Raw genomic sequence first — 17,201 nt, forward strand, 5'->3', positions numbered from 1 at the left:
TTTAAACAGTGCCCGTGTCAAGCTTGTGTCCAAATTCTAAATAGCCTTTACAAATAAGGATTCATTTTAAGGAGTCAGACATTAAAATTCAAAAAATAAATCACTGAACATGACTCAAGAAGAAGTACAAAAAATACACTTTTGAATATCACAATTCAACAATATTTATTTATTCAGTCATTTACTAAAATCATACCATCATAATTTTAAGTTAAAAAAATCATCAGAGCAGTCCATCACAAAATCTTATTCACTTACACAAAGAAGCGTCATAACATTGGCCTGTGATTATTCCATTTCAGCAAGGTCAATATTGTATCTGATCACACAAGATTGAAATGAGTCATGAGTTGTTTTACTGTACAGCTCAAACTATAGGCCACTGGAAAAAATTACCTTCTGGCTCTAAAATACAGATCCCACCATTTTTTGAAATTCCGTGACAAAAGAGTGAGTCAGGCCATGGTCCACTTGAGACCTGTTGAAATTATTCTGACTAACAATAACACAGCAGTAGCCTGTGTTATTGCATTTGTTTGACTTGTTACCAATGCTGTCAATTCCTCAGAGTTCATGGATAGAGCTGTGAGGCTCAGGGAGGTTCTGAATGTCACAGTTTTGAATCAGACTGAAGTAAAATACTACAAACTCCTCGTAGTTCTTTTTGGAAATCCTTTCATTGATGCCATGGAATCTAACAAAGAGAAAAAAAATGTTTTCTCACTAATAACTTTCCTTCATGGTATCTAAGAAAAGGAAAAGACTTTTCCCTTATTCGATTGCCTGTTGCTGTTCTTGCAGGGAGAATGACTTTTTATTACCAAAACTGAGAGGTAAACTGGAGCATCACAAGTTTGTGATGTAAACGTGTGACCAGCAGCAGAAAGCTCTCTTTTGTTCAAGAAGTTGCTTCATAGTTTGGCAGTTATCACACTGCACAAGCAGTTTATTATAGTGATTGACAGCAGGTTTTGTTGAGACCTCTCTTTAGACTTTTTATATTCAGTGTTAGACATACTAGACTCTTACCTCTGAGCATCACCTGGTTTAAACCAGGCAGGGATGAAGCGATAAATATCACGGGTCAGGTCTTTGAAGTGTCGACTGTCTGTGTTCCCAATACAGATACCTGCACATTCAAACATTATATCAAAACACTTATGGAATACTTAAATAACTAAATAATCACATTTTTATACAATTAAGTCTACCTGGAGCGATTGTAACTGTTGGTAACACGTCCAACACAGTTTTCTTAATGATCTGGAAGCCAAAGGACTTTTCATCAGCAGAGCTGACCGGCAGAGGGTCAAACCCATCGACGAGCTCAATCTTCACTCGCTGGTCCCCCACTGTTGAATGGATGAGGTCCAGGACCTAGAAGAGACAGCTCGCATTTTATTCAACTCAGAATATTAATTTTTACATCGGGAAATCTTGAAAAGGAGAATCACATTTCGGACTCTACCTCTTGTAATGACTGCGCTGAGTGGATTCGCAAATTTACGTAAGCTTCAGCGAGGGAAGGGATGACATTCACCTACAAGGTGGGAAAGAATTTAGGAATTTTTCTATGGCAAACTGTATTGCCTACAATCTAATTTCATGTGAATTACCTTTTATTTTATAATTATTAACTGTACCTTAACGCCTGCATTAAATATGGTGACTGCTGTGGTTGTCCTTACAAAAGCATTAGTGTCTGGTTTTCTTTCCAGTACCCTGTAATACAAAATTTACTAAGATTTATTCCAAAGGACAGAGTCAGAAGAAAAACATGCTGAATGAATTTTAGGATGTATTTACCTGCCAAGGAGTGGAGAGAACAGCCACAAATTCGACATGATGAACTTCGTTGGAAGCCTAAACTGAAGTCAAAGAACAAGTAACAACAGGGAAAGATCTAAAATGCTTCACGTTGTGATGAGTAGTAGACAAGTAGTTGGTTCTCCCTACCTTGTGGGCCAGGTGTTCAAATGTTCCACGTTCAGGCCCATGACCAAATAACCTCGGCATAGGGTTCTCCTCTAGTCTGAGGAAACAGCATTACACAGTCACAGTCTTAGTTTTTGACTTTTTGTACACTGAGTGGTAAAAATGCACTATGTAGTCAAACATATGGTACAGCCTGAACACAGCGACCAAACAGCACACATTGTACGTTCCTCTCACCTTTTGACTGCTGCCGCCAAGATCCCAATGCTGGTCTCACTGGGAGGCATCGAGGAGTGACCAGGGACCATAGACACACTAAGCTTTACAGTGGCTGCGCCTTTTTCACTTATCCCAATTCTGCAAAAAAACGCAGAATGTTTATCAGTCACTCGCACCATTTAATGGAGACATGCAATTTTATACTATCCTTGTAAATTTTTTTGTGACGCCGGGTCTGGACTTTTTACCCAAGAAAAACCTGCAAAGTAAATATCATTCTGTGTTGTTACATCAGAGTATGGCAGGTTCTCACAGAGCAGCAGGTCCTTCAAGACCACTGATGACTCCATCCAGTATAGCCAGGCCCTCGTCTAGGACAAACGACAGCTGCACACCACGCTGCTTCAGCAAACGCACTATGTTCACTGCCCCCTTGTAACCACTGACCTTTAAAAAAAAATACGGAAGGACTCAGACATTCAAATATAATATTTTGAATCTTATTTAAGTTCACCGTTTCAAGAGAGTTGTATGAAAAGTTAAAGTACTTCCTCATCATGACCAAGAGCAATGTAAAATCCTCTGCGTGGAGCATAACCTTTTATGAGCAAGTATTCCAGTGCCTGAAGTATTCCCTATAAGAAATATAGCACATTAGTTTAGACTTGCAGGCATATGAAAGGTAAGTAAGTATGTAATTAAATTCTGTGTAATACCAAGATCACACAAAATATCACTTGTTCTCTCACCATTACAGAGCTCTTGTCGTCTATGGTCCCTCTACCATATATAAAGCCATCTATCTCCTTGGCAGAAAATGGCGGGGCCTCCCAGCCATCTGACTCTGAGGCAGGTACCACATCAATGTGGGCCAGCAGCAGGTATGGCAAAAGGTCAGGCTTTGATCCTGGCACCCAAAACAGGTGGCTGTAGTTGGCCACCAACTCATGATGAACCAATCTTGAAGAGAAAACTGTTGGGAAGGCTGTTACAAGAAGAAGAGCACAACGTTTACAGTGAAACTCTCTACCAATTTTTTACATATTAATGTCAGTTCATTACTATAAAAGTTGTATAACATCGGATGTGGCTCTAGTGGAGCTCCAGAGTCTGTGAAAATAAACCTGAAGATGTCATCAGCGTTATCTTTAAGGCCTTGTTAGAAAATAGGGGCGTAAAGGTTGAAACATGCCTCTGTTGTAATCCCTCTGAATTCAATGATAAAACAATACTAACTTGCTTTCCTACCCATTTAATTCCTTCTAATAGCAGTATTACAAATATGACACTGTTGCCATGTCTGACTCTGATATCCTACAGAGAGCTGAAAGATATTTTCATATTCTATGAATTGACTAGTCAATTAATAGACTATTCACTAATCACAAAAATTAATCAGCAACTACTTTGATAATTAATCTATTGTTTGAGTCCTTTTTCAAGCAAAAATGCCAAATATTTGCTGTTTCCAGCTTCTCAAATTTGAGGATTTGCTGATATTATTTGTCTTATATGATAGTAAAGTGATTATCTTTGGGTTCTGGACTGTTGGTCAGATAAAACAAGCAAAGAGAGTATAATTGTGATGGGCATTTTTCACTTTTTTGTCTGGTATTTTAGAGTTAAAATGAATAATTTATTAATCACAAAAATTGGCAGATTAATCAATATTGAAAAAAAATGTCAGTTACACCCCTATTGTATATTTTAGCAGTGAAGTAGAGATTATTAAATATATAGTTTCGAATAAACCACATCATAACTTACTTAAAGAGTAAGAAGAAACCTTTATTAAAATGTCACATGAAAGACTGTAAGATATCTAAGGCTGGGTCACCAACCAGGCAAAGCGGGCAACTTGCCAGGCGTCCCAAACCCCCATATTTACTCCTTATCATTTGGGTCTACTTAATTTGATTAACAGCGTTAGACGTGTGTTAGACATTTACAACACTGAAGTACAACATCAGCCTTCATGCTGTGGTCCTGTTCTTGTAAAGGGGCTCTGTGTAAAAGTCTAGTTTTAGGACTTAAATTGTTTTAGTTCATATTGTGCTCATTTGTTGTGAAGTGTTTTATTAGATTGCTTTAACTTTTTCTGTGTGTCCAGTTATTAAATTCACAGAAAACCTCGGGCAAGGTAGATGATCTTACGCACTGCACTTGCTGCTGATAATTGCATTAATAAGCAGGTTTGCAGGTGTTTTAATAAAGCGCTCAGTGAGTGTATAAGGTTGTTACACTATCTGGGAGAATCCCATGTTTCTGTGTTAAGGAATGTTAAAGATATCATTTATAGAAATATCGAAATGGAAATACAGAATAAGGGGGGGGGGGGATGTCTGGAACCATCCAATCACCCTCCCACTTCACAACTCTAGGGGGGCCCAACAACGAATGTTTGCCCAAGGGGCCCCTTACGAGGTTAGTGCGGCCATGAAGCTACCCGTTGCTCTTGGTAGAAGACGTCTGCTGCGACCTGTTGAGTCATTTTGATTAACAGTTGCGCCTCCGTAGCTAGCTAACCTTAGCTCAAGTGTAGCTTAGTAGCAATCTCTGGCACCGGGTTAACAGTTAATCGTTAGCTGTCGGTCGGCGTTAGCTTGAACAGCTCGGCTAAATCCCCGTCGTGCTCGCGGGTGTGTGAGGCCACCGCAAACCACCAAACACACTTGTGACTACATGAGACGGGTCAGCGTGTCGCATTATTTTAGGGCCATGTTTACCTCTTCGGAGGAGCCTGTCAAATTCAAGCAGCGCGGTGGTGTTGCTCTCAGTCCTGGAGAAAGACACTGTGGGGATCAGGATAGCCTCTGCGTGGGTTGAAGGAAGAGACACACTGTCTGTTACAAGCGGCTCCACCTAATAAACACATTTAGCTGGGTCAGGTACTTGCCTAAAACACGACTCGAATTACCTTTAAAATTTGCTAGGAGTTCCTCTCTCTGATGGTGGTCAATGACAAGCGAGATGTTTCTCGTCTTTTCCCAATTGGCGAGTTGAAGTCCGACATTTACGTCCAGTGTGAGAGTCTTGATGGATGCTATGGTAAACAGCAGCAAGACTGCAATCAGTAAGCTACTAATAACAATCTTTAAAAACTTTAATGTCTTGAACTTTGGCCCTGATTCTGACATTATTTATCTGCTGTGACAGCGGAACTCGTTCACTGCGACTGTGTGAAGCCGGTTGTTGAAGAGCGCCACCTGCTGGCCCGAAAGCGAGCAGTCACACTTAACTGTATATTCAAAATAATGTTATCGAAGTTTCTTTACCCTGTCACCTAGTTCACTCATTCATTTCCAGTGCTTCCATTATGTTAGAAAGCACCCATATAACTTGCACTTGTAATATTTCTCATGACATGCCGTAGAAGTGGATTTCACTCTATGAAAGATGGTTACTGATTTCTATGTCTGCATGGATTGTTTTTTCACTTTGATGCCATCAGTTGGACGGAAAAAAAAAGAATAAAAAGTATGAAGCAAAACATCCTTTAATGAAATATGATTCAAATGCTTAAAAAAAAATAAGGCACATCAATGACATACAGTGACAATTCCTTGAAAAGGTGCAGTCAGGTTACACAACTTGCGTTGGGAAATAGACAAAAATGAGAAAATTCTCATTATTTTTACATTTGACAAAACATCCAGGTCTTTAATGTTTTGACGGCATCTATATGCTTACAGAATTATTTTAACTATAGGGACAAGATTGCTAACACATCCATAAGCAAAACATATGTATGAGTAAAAATGTAAAATGTAAAAGTGGACTTTGAGGTATGCTCCCATAAAGGCACAAACACAGTGTTTAAATTAAAATGTGCTCCCCGGAGACAAAGTACAAAGTCATTAAGGCTTGCATAAACAAAAAAGTAACAACATCTGTAAGTCAATGTAGACAGTTAAAAAACACATAATTACTCCTGTCCAGAAAGTGCTGGTGCGTTCTGTGCCTCAGTCTGAATCAAAAGCCCCTCTTAAAATATCTGACCCCTGGTTTAGACTGTCCAGTAAGGCCGCAAACGGACTGAATGAGTTGTCATCAACACAAACATAAATGAGGTACAAGAGGCATGCCACAATGAGGAAGACCAAAATCTGTATCTGGATGGGCACGAGGCGACGCTCCACCTCTCGTCTCTCCAGGGTCGTGGGACTGACGGGAGTGTCTGGGTACGCGTACTGGACAGGTCTCCCTGCTGCCCCCTTGATGGGTCTCCGACGAGTGGCACTGAAATAGAAGGATATATGGTGCTGATAATCCAATCACAAAACTCCTACCTGTATGTGCTACTATGCAAGTTGTCCATGTGTCACCAACCACCAATTAAAATTCCTCTTAAATTTCTTGTACTTTGGTGAAATCTACTTCTCATTCAACAACTTAGAAACCTGCTAAGAGGAGTAAGAGCACTTACTAGATCCCCGTGGGTGTGGTCTCAGCATCGGGAAACATTTCCTTGAAAGTATTCTTCACAGGCTCCTGAGGAAGCTAGAAGGGAAAGCAAAAAAATGACTCAGAACAGAAAAAAAAAAAACAGAAAAACAGAAAATTGTCCCAGACAGCAGTGTCCCACAGAGACAGAGGCCCAGCCAGTCAGGTAGAAATGAAGGAAAAGGGTGATTGGTAATGTAATAACCAGATATCCGACACATACTGACAAAGTATTAAAACTGAGCAACTGTTATTGGTTATTGGGTTTAATTTTCTAGTTGAGGCTAAGGCATAACAACACAGACATATGAAAGGAGTTACACCAGACGTAGTGTGTTCTTGTGGGCAATGCACACACCCCCATCCAGTCATATGGAATAAAAAAAAAAAAAAAAAAAGGAAAAAGAAAAGCCAGCAAGAAGATGCATGTGCCTTCATTCCCCATTCATGAGGGGAAGTCTTGGGGGTGTAGTACAGGGACTGGTTCTTCATGGTGCCGTTGTCCACAACTGGCATGTCCAGCTAAGGAAGGGAGATGTAACAGATTGTAATACAATGGATTTCAGTAAACTTAATTTCACCCTCCCTCCAGTGAACCTCTCCCACACTTGTACCACCACCAAAGTTTGAGCTCAAAGTGTGGTTGAACAATGTGGGCACTACTGACCCTGTTGGACCGCGACCAATTTTCCTTCACATTGCTCTCGTTCAACTCTCTCTCAGTGTTTTTACTAGTAGAGAGTGACCTCCGACTCTCCATCTGTTGTTTGGAGTGAGAATGTACATTACTAAGTGATTACTCACACCAATAAAGTGAAAGTGAAATAACGGGGGATTTTTAAAGATGTGGAGTGTGGGTTTAAAAACAACTTTCCTCTTCGATCATTTGAGTGATGCTGAAGGCTTCCGAGGAAAATGATGAGCAACCATTGGCCATAGCTAATTGTGATCCAGATGGAACCTGCAAGGATTCGCATTATCATCATGTCGACAGCTACACAAACATGTATCAGTCATCACCCAATCCATACACCAATGAGATACCTATGCCCATCACTTTATGACCAAAAACATAGTATTAGGGGCTTGAGAAGGACGAACAATAAAGTTAGACAGCCTAAGCAGGTAATGCAGAGAATTTCAAATCCAAAAGAGACGTGAAATAAAACCCGCCTACCCCTGATCCTAATCGTTGATCTACACAGGATGCTCCACTAATTCCTGAGGGAATCTGTGAGCAGCGAGACAAACTCCGCTCTGATGATTTTGACGCACTTCCCAAATTCCATTTGGGACTAGGTTCCCTGTTTCTAGAAGCACGAGCACGCTAGAAGAGGCCAACCCAATCAAACACAGAAATAAGAAAAACACACGGGGAAACCCCTGAGAATTCAGGTTGACAGAAATTTGTTCAAATACTAATACTCTAAACACTCTGTAATATCTGTGATATTTACCAGTCTCGATGAGGGTAAAAAGCACTGTGGGTAAGCAAAACCACCATTCTGAAAATACATCTCTACCTGTGAAAAGTGAAAAAAAAAACAAAAAACACACACTAACACTCAAAATGCAAATGCATGGACATTTAAAACCCTATTTTATAGGTGCAGTCTGCAACCACTAAGTGGCACTGTAGGGAGGACTTATTTCAATATAGCGTGTGATGGCAAAAATACTTTAAGGAGATCTATTAACCCAAAGTGTCGTAAGTATATAGATAGTGTAAGCTCCCAGATCTCAGGTAAGTCAAGAGATACAATTCATTTACACAGAAACTACAAATCGTTTCACCAAGGAACTGCAACCTACAATTTTCTCACCTGGCTGCTCTCTTGCTGTGCCTGGTCCGACTGTTCAACTGTTTCTTGTTTTCCTTCTTCAGTACCTGTACATGTCAAAAAAAAATACATAAAAATGTAATTATGTGATACCAACTATAAAGATAAAACATGTAGACAAAAAAAATCTGAAACATTTTAAGTCATACCTGACTCCGCATCCTCCTCTTCCCCATTTTCCTCCTCTTCTTCACTGTCAGAGTACAATATACCTTTCTCTGCTCCATTAAGTTTGTCATGTCCTTCAGACTGAAGCAGTCTGCTGAGCCTCTTCTCATACAAGGCCCTGGTGGAGGCTAGCATAGGCAAACAATACTATAGTCATTTGTTTTTTTAAAGACAGGGGAAAACAGAAGGTGAACGTGCATGGGGAATCCTATTTCTACGATGAAAACCAATTTCAAGATAGAATAAAGTGCAACCTCACCAACAATGGGCCCAGCTTTTTCCCCGTATTCTAGCAGCGCAGCCTTGAGGTCATCATCAGTCAGTCCACTTGGGTCGGGCATCTCCGCGTCCTCTGGATTCTCCCCCTTGTCCTCACAAAAACAAAATTTGTTGAATTTACCGAATTCTGCTCAAGACGTGACAAAACGCAAACAGCTGGAGGCTTGCAGCTCAGAAATGTTTCCAATATTGTGTCAAAAATATTATGATGCCAAATCAACAACCACAGAAAAACAGGTTAAGAAAGTGAAAGACAGGTTTGTGGTAAAGCCCAAAAAAAAGATATGACAGTGCTTGTTTTATCAGCAGATAACAGTTTATCAGATATTATTATTGGCATACTGTATAGCTGTGATAAGTGATATGTAGGGATGCTACACTCCTGACCTAATGAAACGGATCTCGTATCAGACGTGATGTGACCGATCCAGACAAAATTCAGTTTCTTCATCAGTGTCATAAAATTAAGTGTTTCACAGTCAGCTGCCAAGTCGGTTTTTAATGCCGCATCAATCCCTGACTGCATGTTACCTTAAATAACAATGGTTCCGTGACTTCCGCACAGCGAGGTGTACAGGTTGAGGACGTAGTTGAAAACTGGTGGAACCGCTGTAAACAGCTACTTTCAATGGAAAGTATCTAAACTCTGCTCAAAAAGTCACACTTGTCAGACAAAGGAACAAGGATGATATAGTGACTGAAAAACGGTCCATTAAGACTAAATGTTAACCAGTAGTCACTTCAAAGCCATTGCCAAGCTGCTGCTCTGCACTGCTAAAAATCCCGATTTTACAACAATCGTCTGTCAAAATCAATCACACACAAAACTTAAGGACAACGGCCGTGCTGTGATTTCAGCAGTATTTACTTGTAAAAATGATCACTAGGGAGAAAAGTTAGAAGCTCATTTGTGTCCATGTCAGCAGCCGTGCCATCGATTGATTTTAACGCGTAGGGAGGTGTGCCTGCAGAGGGAAAGCCAGACGTCGCGCTCGCGGGGCAATACTGGCGACTCTCTTCCACGGAAAGTAGCTGAGGTTTGTCCAAAATGTTGCTACATTTGTCGCCAGGTGCTAGCGTGAAAAAAAAGTGGCTGACGGGGTCTGAACAGTTTGGAAATGGAGCGACGAAGGCGGCGAGTTGGCCACACTGCCTGTGAATGCCACTCTCAGAACGTAATAGAAACTGTTTGCACCAGTTCATTTTGACAGAGAAACTGGCCAATGGGGAAACTCAAACACTCGGCTGGCCAACCAATGGTTTAACTTCATCACTCAGTCAGTCAGTCAGTCAACGACAGACTTACGCGTTTATAGCGCCAGCCCCGCTGTTGCAGTCCACTCAAAAGGACACAGAATGACACAAAATTTAGGAAGAGGACTTGCAGCCATTTATAAACCACGTCAACATTATGTTTTGTCCATCAGACCCCACTGTATACTGTTTCCTACAACACAAACTGACAGAGCGGCATCTTACAGCTAAACCAGTATCGGCCCTGTCGAGAGTACTAATGTTATTATTCTTGAACTGTGAAGTACAATATAGACACGTTTATCACAGCTCCAGCTCCCCATATAAAAACATGAACGATCCCGTCGTAAAAAACACTCAAGTATCAGTACAGCTGCAACTAATAATTATTTTTAACTGATTAATCTGACAATTGGTTTCTGATTTCCTTGATTAATCGTTCGCTCTGTGGAAAAACCAAGTGAAAAAATTACCATCAAAGTTTCCTAGTAACGTCTAAATATTGCTTGTCTTGCCTGACCAACAGTCTAAGACCCAAATATATTAAATTTACAATTATATAAAAACAGAAAAAAAAAAAATCTGAAAATTATCGTATTTGAAAAGCTGGAGCCGGTGAACATTTTGCTTGAGAAATGACTGAAAGTATAAATTGATTATCAATATAGTTGCAGATTAATTTTCTGTTAGTCCACTAATAGAATCACTGACTAATCATTTCAGCACTAAATAGCAGTGTCGGATCTAAATTTTTCTAAATTTGAAACTCCACCGTGACTTAACAGTACAGTTGTTTTACGCAGTCCACTTAAACGGGCTTTCTACCCCAGGTCACAGCACAGAAAACAAATTCGAGACTTCAAGTGCCGTGCTCTCTCCTCTGCACATAAATGAGTGTGACAGGTGTGGCGAGCATATTCACACGATTGCAACGGCGGCCCGCCAAGTACAGAAATGTCTCATGTAAATCTATACCAACTATACAGCTGGCGGCTGAGCGGTCAAGGACCTGCAGTGTGCAGCGGCAATCTGAGAGGTGTGTTCAGTAGCAGTGACCCAGATCTCCCCCTCCTCCCCTCCACAGCCGCTGACCTTGCACAGCCTCGTTTTGAATCAGTTCAAATCAAGTGCCTTTGTGCACAACAGCCCCCTAATTGTCACATTGCGACTGCTGAAGTCCTTGGAGACAACATCGTTGGCATGTCTTTTACCGGGAAACAATGGCAGTGGGGAGAAAGTAACTAAGTACATTTACTAAAGCACTGTACTTCGGTACAGTTCTGAGGTACTTGTACTTGAGCATCATAATTTAATGCTTCTTGACACTTTCTGATCTGATCCATTTATCTTCACAGCTTTATTCACCAGTTATTTTTCAGACTAAGAAAAACAAAAAGCTTATATAAAACAAACAAAAAAAAAAAAAACGACAAGTTGTTTAAGATTAAACCAGCGACTCACAACTTTTTTGGTTTGCGGCCCCATACAAAAAAAAAAAAAAAATGGTGTGTCAACTTGGGGCCCTTTGTCGCATTCCAGATGTTCCACCAAAGAGACATTTCCTCTCTAAACTTTTCACATGTTCTAATTTTAATATCTCCAAACTATCCAATATTTTCACATAAAATTGAAAACAGATTTGTGTATCAGCCCCCCCCCCCTTGTGACCCTTTGGAGGGGTGCAATCCCTAAATTGGAGACCACTGGTTTAAACTACCTATTTGTGTATAAAGTAGTTAAAACTAGGTTTAACTCAAGAGGACTCAAGACTCAAGTGCAGGACTTTCCCTTGTTATGGAGTGTTTTTAGATGGTCGTATTGGTACTTTTACTTAAGTTAACGATCTGAGTACTTCTTCCACCACGTGCACAGGCGACAACTGAAAGGTTTGGGTCTTTTTCTCAGTCGACTAAGTTGGAAAACACTGTTCTGTAACTACTGGTCTTCCAAACTGATAATACAATATTATACTTAAGTTTGGCAGAGCGCGTTTTTCTCTGCAAAAGGTCAATTGTGGAAAAAAAAAAAAATACATAAATTGTGGCGACAAATCAGCAAAAGGTTGATCAACTCACAGTTACATCTTGTACCTGATCCTCCTCGTCGCTAGAAAAATCCGCTGCCCTTTTCCGATCGACGTGCTTCAAGTGCAACTCCACATAGACCTCCTTTTTGCTCCTGGCCGGTGGCAGCTCGACATTGTGGGCGACTAGCTCTGATCTCAGTTTAGATTTCGAGAGACGAGCGGGGTCCTCCACGAACACCGGCATGTCACAGGGACGACGCGGAGCGCAGAAAACCAAGTTTAACTGCGGTGCTTAGCCGCGCTTTATATTCGGAGGAAAAAAAAAACAACGTCTTTAAGGTCGGGTGTGCCCGGCGGAGCTGCTTGGAGAAGCCCTCTGGCTGGGGTCCGGGAAGAACGCTGACTGGTCTGAGAACAGCTGCGACTGACGATTTGATTGACAGATTGACGGAGGTGGCTTTACGTGGCGCCAGCACGTAAACAAACAGACTAACACCGCGGGCTAACAGCCCGCTAGCTAGCTTTGAGCTTCATCACAACCGGATGAAACTTCGGACATTTCTTTTTTTTTTTTTTTTTTTTTTTTATTTTATTAAATGACGATAAACTTCAGAATAATAATTAAAAAAAAAAAAAACTGAAAATATTCAACGAATGTTTAAGTTCAGAGTGGCCAATATTAAAAAAGAAATAATTTAATCAACTACTTCATTTGAATGGTCTAATTTTAATATAGGCCAGTGTTTTGACTTGTCATAGCAGGATAACAGGGTATCAACAGATTAAGTTATTAAAAAATCTTTAATTTACAAAGGGTTTTTTTTTTCCTAGCCTGCTATAAGGAATAATGTTATTAAATATTTGAGTATCTAATTTACCTTTTTACATTACCTATTTTTTGATTAATTAATCCATCCATTCTACTGTCCATTTCTGCTGCTTATGCAGATCCAGGTGTGATTAAGTAACGAGATTATTAGGAATTATTGCGTCCTGCTTGGAAGTATATTTTTTGGCCAAAAATGTGATATAAATGTTAATGAATTCATGGACGTAGTAAATAATGCTAGGCTTTATCATCCATACTGGTTTACATTGATATCATTCATACTTTGCCCCCCCCCAAGCACCCAAAATAATCAGTTATTTCAGGTTTAAGAGCTAATTCCTCTGGCCAAGCCACTGGCAGTTGACTGTATACCTTTGACCTCCAGGTTTGACCCGGGCTTGGGTCGCTGTTGGAGTTGTGGTGTCTCTGGTGGATTATGCTGCCGCATTTTTACTGGAGTGATGGGTCCACCTAGTGCAGCAGGTAGAAGAAGCGCTGAGTAGTTCCTTTTGTAACACCTGTTAACAAATTAAAAAAAAAAAAAAAAGTTGTTCAGGTTATTGTCTGTAAAGCAGGGAGTGCCAAATGTGCCACAGAGAACTTTTTTTTCCAACCAAACACCTACAGTAGACACCTGTTGCAACAAACACGTTGATTATCTGAGTAAGCTGCTATGAAAATCATCAGTGGGTGGTACAAGATACAACTCATTAAACCCTCTTCTTGGAACAGCCTGGTGGGCTTTGGTTAGAATGAAAAAATGGGTCGTGGTTACCTACACCAGGGGTCTTCCTCAAAAAAAACATGATTATTGGAACCCAGGTGTCACCCCCAAACATGTGGTACTGAAGTGACGAGAGCTGTTCCCAGCAGTTATCCTGCCTCGTGAAACAGGTCCCTGTTTTAGGGAAAACAGTCTGCACTACAAATAATAATGATTACAATGGGGGAGCCTTTATAAAAAATTGGTCCCTTCCTGAAGTCCAGAATTTAAATAAAACAAAAAGACACAGGATAAGATAAGTTCCATCAGGATTGTATTACATGGATAGCACTTTATACACGTCATAACATCAACGGATAAAGCAAAATGGATCTTCTGAACAATAAATTGCTTGTTTTATTCGTCTTTGCTGCAAATCGTCCAAAGCTAAAACATATTTAACTAGAATGGCACTCAGACCTCTGCCAAGGCCAGTGTCAAACAACATGCACAGGACTTAAGATAAAAAAGAATTGAAAATTCATAGTAAAATATCCAGATCTGTCCCAAAATTTAATGGGGTCTTCCCTGGCCCATGCCCCATCGCTCCACCTAGTTCGGTGCAAATCGGTTCAGTGCTTTTTGCGTAATCCTGCTGACAAATAAAGAAACCAGCAAACAGACACGGCCGAGAACATAACCTCCTTGGCGAAGGTAATTAGATGACAATTTTTCTATCTCGCTGCTCTTCGAATGCAAATATGAAATGAAAAGATAGCAGGTATTTAGATCGCATTACAGTGATATTGGAGTTTTTGATCTGAACAGACTTGATCACCTGCTGTGCCGTTTACCGTTGTGGACTTTGTGAACTGTACCATTTTCAGATTGGATCAACACATTTGTGATGTGAGAAAAACAACGTTTGTTTTCAGTGGGAATTTCCAGGGGGGTGAGGGGATTGAAATTGCCTGATCCAGATCCATCGGTTGTGTACATGTATGCTGCTTTATTATAAGATACAAATATTATCACAACTAGATTTTGCATCCTTTTTTTTGTCACATTTTACCACTGAACTGTGAAGGGCCACCATTTGATATCGATTCACAGTGTTGTATGTATCGGCCAGTAATTTAACAATGATTCGGAGCAGGCAGGTCAGAAAACTGTATGTTAAACTCACACAGTAAATACATCACTGTTCAAATGAGTGAGATATTGTGGTGTCCTTTGTTGTTCTTTAGCAATGTTTTACTGCTGTGGTTTTAAACATACTCTATCAAAGCATAACACATGCACAGTAGATTTCTAGTTAAGATTGTGGCATTAAAAATTAACACACAGATTGAATCTGAAATGCATACTGAAAGGTTTATGGTTAACATAAAATGTCTCATATCAAAAGCACTTGAGTCATCTGAGACCTGACCTGCTTATACAGTATTTGCTTTGCACTGAGAAATAAAATTTGATTCAACAAGCCTGGTACAGATACTTTCAAGTTCTAGTCATGAGATATTCAACAGAGTTATTCCGGGTCGAAGGCTGAATGCTCTCTGAATCCTTTTGAAAAATCTACTTGACAGGGAGGGTGGATGGAGCATGAGAGGCCACATTCGAAGGGCTTTATACAAGTGCTGTGATGGCTCAGTTGGCTATGGGAGCTTTATTACACGGTATCCTCTGACTTCGATCCAAAATGAGTAATAATTATTCTAAAATCAAAATTAACATTGAATGGTCAGCTGTATCACTAAATCAAGCCAAAACAGGGGATTCATAAATGCCACTTTTTCGTTCAACAAATGTTGTAATTGTGACTGCGGTTTAGTACTGCCACAGGTCGGCACATAATCTTTGCTTGAATCTGGATCCCAGTTCACTTTAAGTTAACGAGAAGAACGATGAATGCCGAACGACCAATAATTCTTATTTTCAGGTCACTGTCAGACAAATTAACATAGTAAACGAGATGAATTAAATTGCTTATTTTTGAAACTGAGTCCAAAAGAAAGGTCAAAAGCTGGACCGTCACAACATGGCAACTAAGTTTTTAGTTAAGATCAATTTGCCTCCAGGAATTTTCCTTTGACGTAAACATCTTTTTTCACCTCCGAGAATGAAAATATTTTTCTATAGATATTACGCTGTGGTATGATATGCTCCTCATGTTTCTAGTCATTTCATCACTGTAAAATAATAATCTTCTCTAATAACACTTGTCTTTTAACCGCTGAATAGTTACAAGACTAATAGGCAACAAGACAAACATAGCTTTGCAGTTGGTCCATATCTTAATTTGTGATTAACTCTAACTGTCCTACAGAAAGTAACTAATGTATCACTGGAGTGAATAATCTTACCCCATATTTTTATTACTAGGAAAATATGGAAGCATTGCATATAAAAAATGGAAAAACACAAAAGAACAATACCATTATATCAGCGGCTGTGACGTAGGTCTATTTCTTTCAGGATCAGTTTCAATGCATAACTGCTGTTTGTGGTAGAGTTGGGATTTTTAGAGCTTTATCTTTGTAGAGCTCTTAGATCTGTAAAGTCACAACTTTAATGAAAACCAACCAGTCGTTTCCCAGAAAACATCTCCAGGAAAATAACTAACGTTAGCTCCAACTCAAAATATCTGTATCTGTCCCACATCTGCAAAAGTTGGATGCGAGGAAAGGCTCCAACTTTTGTCGGTGTCATTACATACAGTTTTAAAGGCTACAAATAACTGGGCTGAACACCAGAGAAGCTAAACTTACATGCCAAATGATGAGTATACCTTTAAGTTTGGATTCTGTTCATTGACTTTGTTTGAGTGACCTTAAATAACATTTCCAAATAAAAGAAAAGCATAGTAAAGACATCTTAAAAATAAAATTGTCGAAAAGTCAAACACAACTCCCCATGTTGACAGTCCACGGTGTATCCAATGGCTTTAAACCCTACATGACATGTTAGAAAGAACTCACATAGGAATAGAAAGCCATAAGACACAGTTGCGGTTTGATTTGGAAGACAGTGACACAAAATCTGTAAGTCAGAGGCAGTTTGAGAAATCCTGCAGTTAGAGCTGAAAGCTTAAAAACAAAGGGGGAAAAAATAGGGGCAGGTTGCAGACAGCATTCAGGATTTAAAACTCACATCCGCATGAATAATTAACCAAAGAAACTGAAAGTATTCATCTGAGGCCCAGGGGAGTAGAATGAAACTGTCTTGTGAGTCTTTAGACAGTAGTATTGTATTTCTCACAGCACAATCCCAAATAAATCGACCTCTATCCGATGCTTAAATCTAACGGCAATATCCTGCAAGCTGTTCAGTTCCTTAAGGGGTATGTAGAATAATCTTTGATTAAAAATGCAGTTTTAAATCAGTGTCTACAGGGAAAAGGTACAATGTTAATCAAAAGGATTTTGTTTCTGAATTTAAAACAGATTACGTAAAACTCTTTCTATATTCTGTAGCAACCCCCTACTTGACTTCCTCAAGCAC

General features: G+C 39.8%; 2 protein-coding genes across 8 annotated transcripts; both read right to left on the reverse strand.

The window, feature by feature from the left end:
- Window positions 1-153: 153 nt before the first annotated feature.
- Window positions 154-5,364, reverse strand: pm20d1.2 (peptidase M20 domain containing 1, tandem duplicate 2). The gene is made up of 13 exons (XM_040153679.1): window positions 5,072-5,364; window positions 4,881-4,967; window positions 2,904-3,139; window positions 2,703-2,789; window positions 2,468-2,601; window positions 2,173-2,292; window positions 1,957-2,032; window positions 1,807-1,868; window positions 1,644-1,722; window positions 1,469-1,540; window positions 1,212-1,377; window positions 1,030-1,129; window positions 154-694 (listed from the first exon to the last, which is right to left on the reverse strand). The coding sequence occupies exons 1-13, from the start codon at window positions 5,289-5,291 to the stop codon at window positions 565-567; spliced, it is 1,569 nt and encodes a 522-aa protein (XP_040009613.1). The 5' UTR covers window positions 5,292-5,364; the 3' UTR covers window positions 154-564.
- A 268-nt stretch (window positions 5,365-5,632) lies between these two features.
- lemd1 (LEM domain containing 1) lies at window positions 5,633-12,651 on the reverse strand. Of its 7 annotated transcripts, none has more exons than XM_040153683.1 (11): window positions 12,230-12,650; window positions 8,866-8,971; window positions 8,588-8,734; window positions 8,421-8,485; window positions 8,055-8,120; window positions 7,775-7,924; window positions 7,472-7,558; window positions 7,265-7,357; window positions 7,030-7,119; window positions 6,581-6,654; window positions 5,633-6,393 (listed from the first exon to the last, which is right to left on the reverse strand). In XM_040153683.1, exons 1-11 carry the CDS (start codon window positions 12,407-12,409, stop codon window positions 6,117-6,119), a joined length of 1,335 nt encoding a protein of 444 aa, XP_040009617.1. In that variant the 5' UTR covers window positions 12,410-12,650; the 3' UTR covers window positions 5,633-6,116. The 7 variants fall into 7 exon arrangements, with proteins under 7 accessions (XP_040009617.1, XP_040009616.1, XP_040009618.1 ...); XM_040153682.1 differs by having other exon boundaries at window positions 8,866-8,977; XM_040153684.1 differs by having other exon boundaries at window positions 8,055-8,078; window positions 8,866-8,977; window positions 12,215-12,650.
- Window positions 12,652-17,201: the final 4,550 nt, after the last annotated feature.

This window comes from Xiphias gladius, chromosome 18 (assembly GCF_016859285.1).
Source record: "Xiphias gladius isolate SHS-SW01 ecotype Sanya breed wild chromosome 18, ASM1685928v1, whole genome shotgun sequence".
Lineage (NCBI taxonomy): Eukaryota > Metazoa > Chordata > Actinopteri > Istiophoriformes > Xiphiidae > Xiphias > Xiphias gladius.

Bases quoted from the DNA above. Each gene is read 5' to 3' on its own strand.
- lemd1 (XM_040153680.1), bottom strand. From the start codon at position 12,409: ATGCCGGTGTTCGTGGAGGACCCCGCTCGTCTCTCGAAATCTAAACTG. The intron at 7,559-7,774 runs GTAGGCGGGTTT...GAATCCTTGCAG, and splicing joins ATCAACGATTAGGATCAGGG to GTTCCATCTGGATCACAATT. The intron at 7,120-7,264 runs GTCAGTAGTGCC...TCCCTTCCTTAG, and splicing joins ATTGGTCGCGGTCCAACAGG to CTGGACATGCCAGTTGTGGA.
- pm20d1.2 (XM_040153679.1), bottom strand. From the start codon at position 5,291: ATGTCAGAATCAGGGCCAAAGTTCAAGACATTAAAGTTTTTAAAGATT. The intron at 4,968-5,071 runs GTAATTCGAGTC...CAACCCACGCAG, and splicing joins ACTCCTAGCAAATTTTAAAG to AGGCTATCCTGATCCCCACA. The intron at 1,723-1,806 runs GTAAATACATCC...TTTGTATTACAG, and splicing joins TTCTCTCCACTCCTTGGCAG to GGTACTGGAAAGAAAACCAG.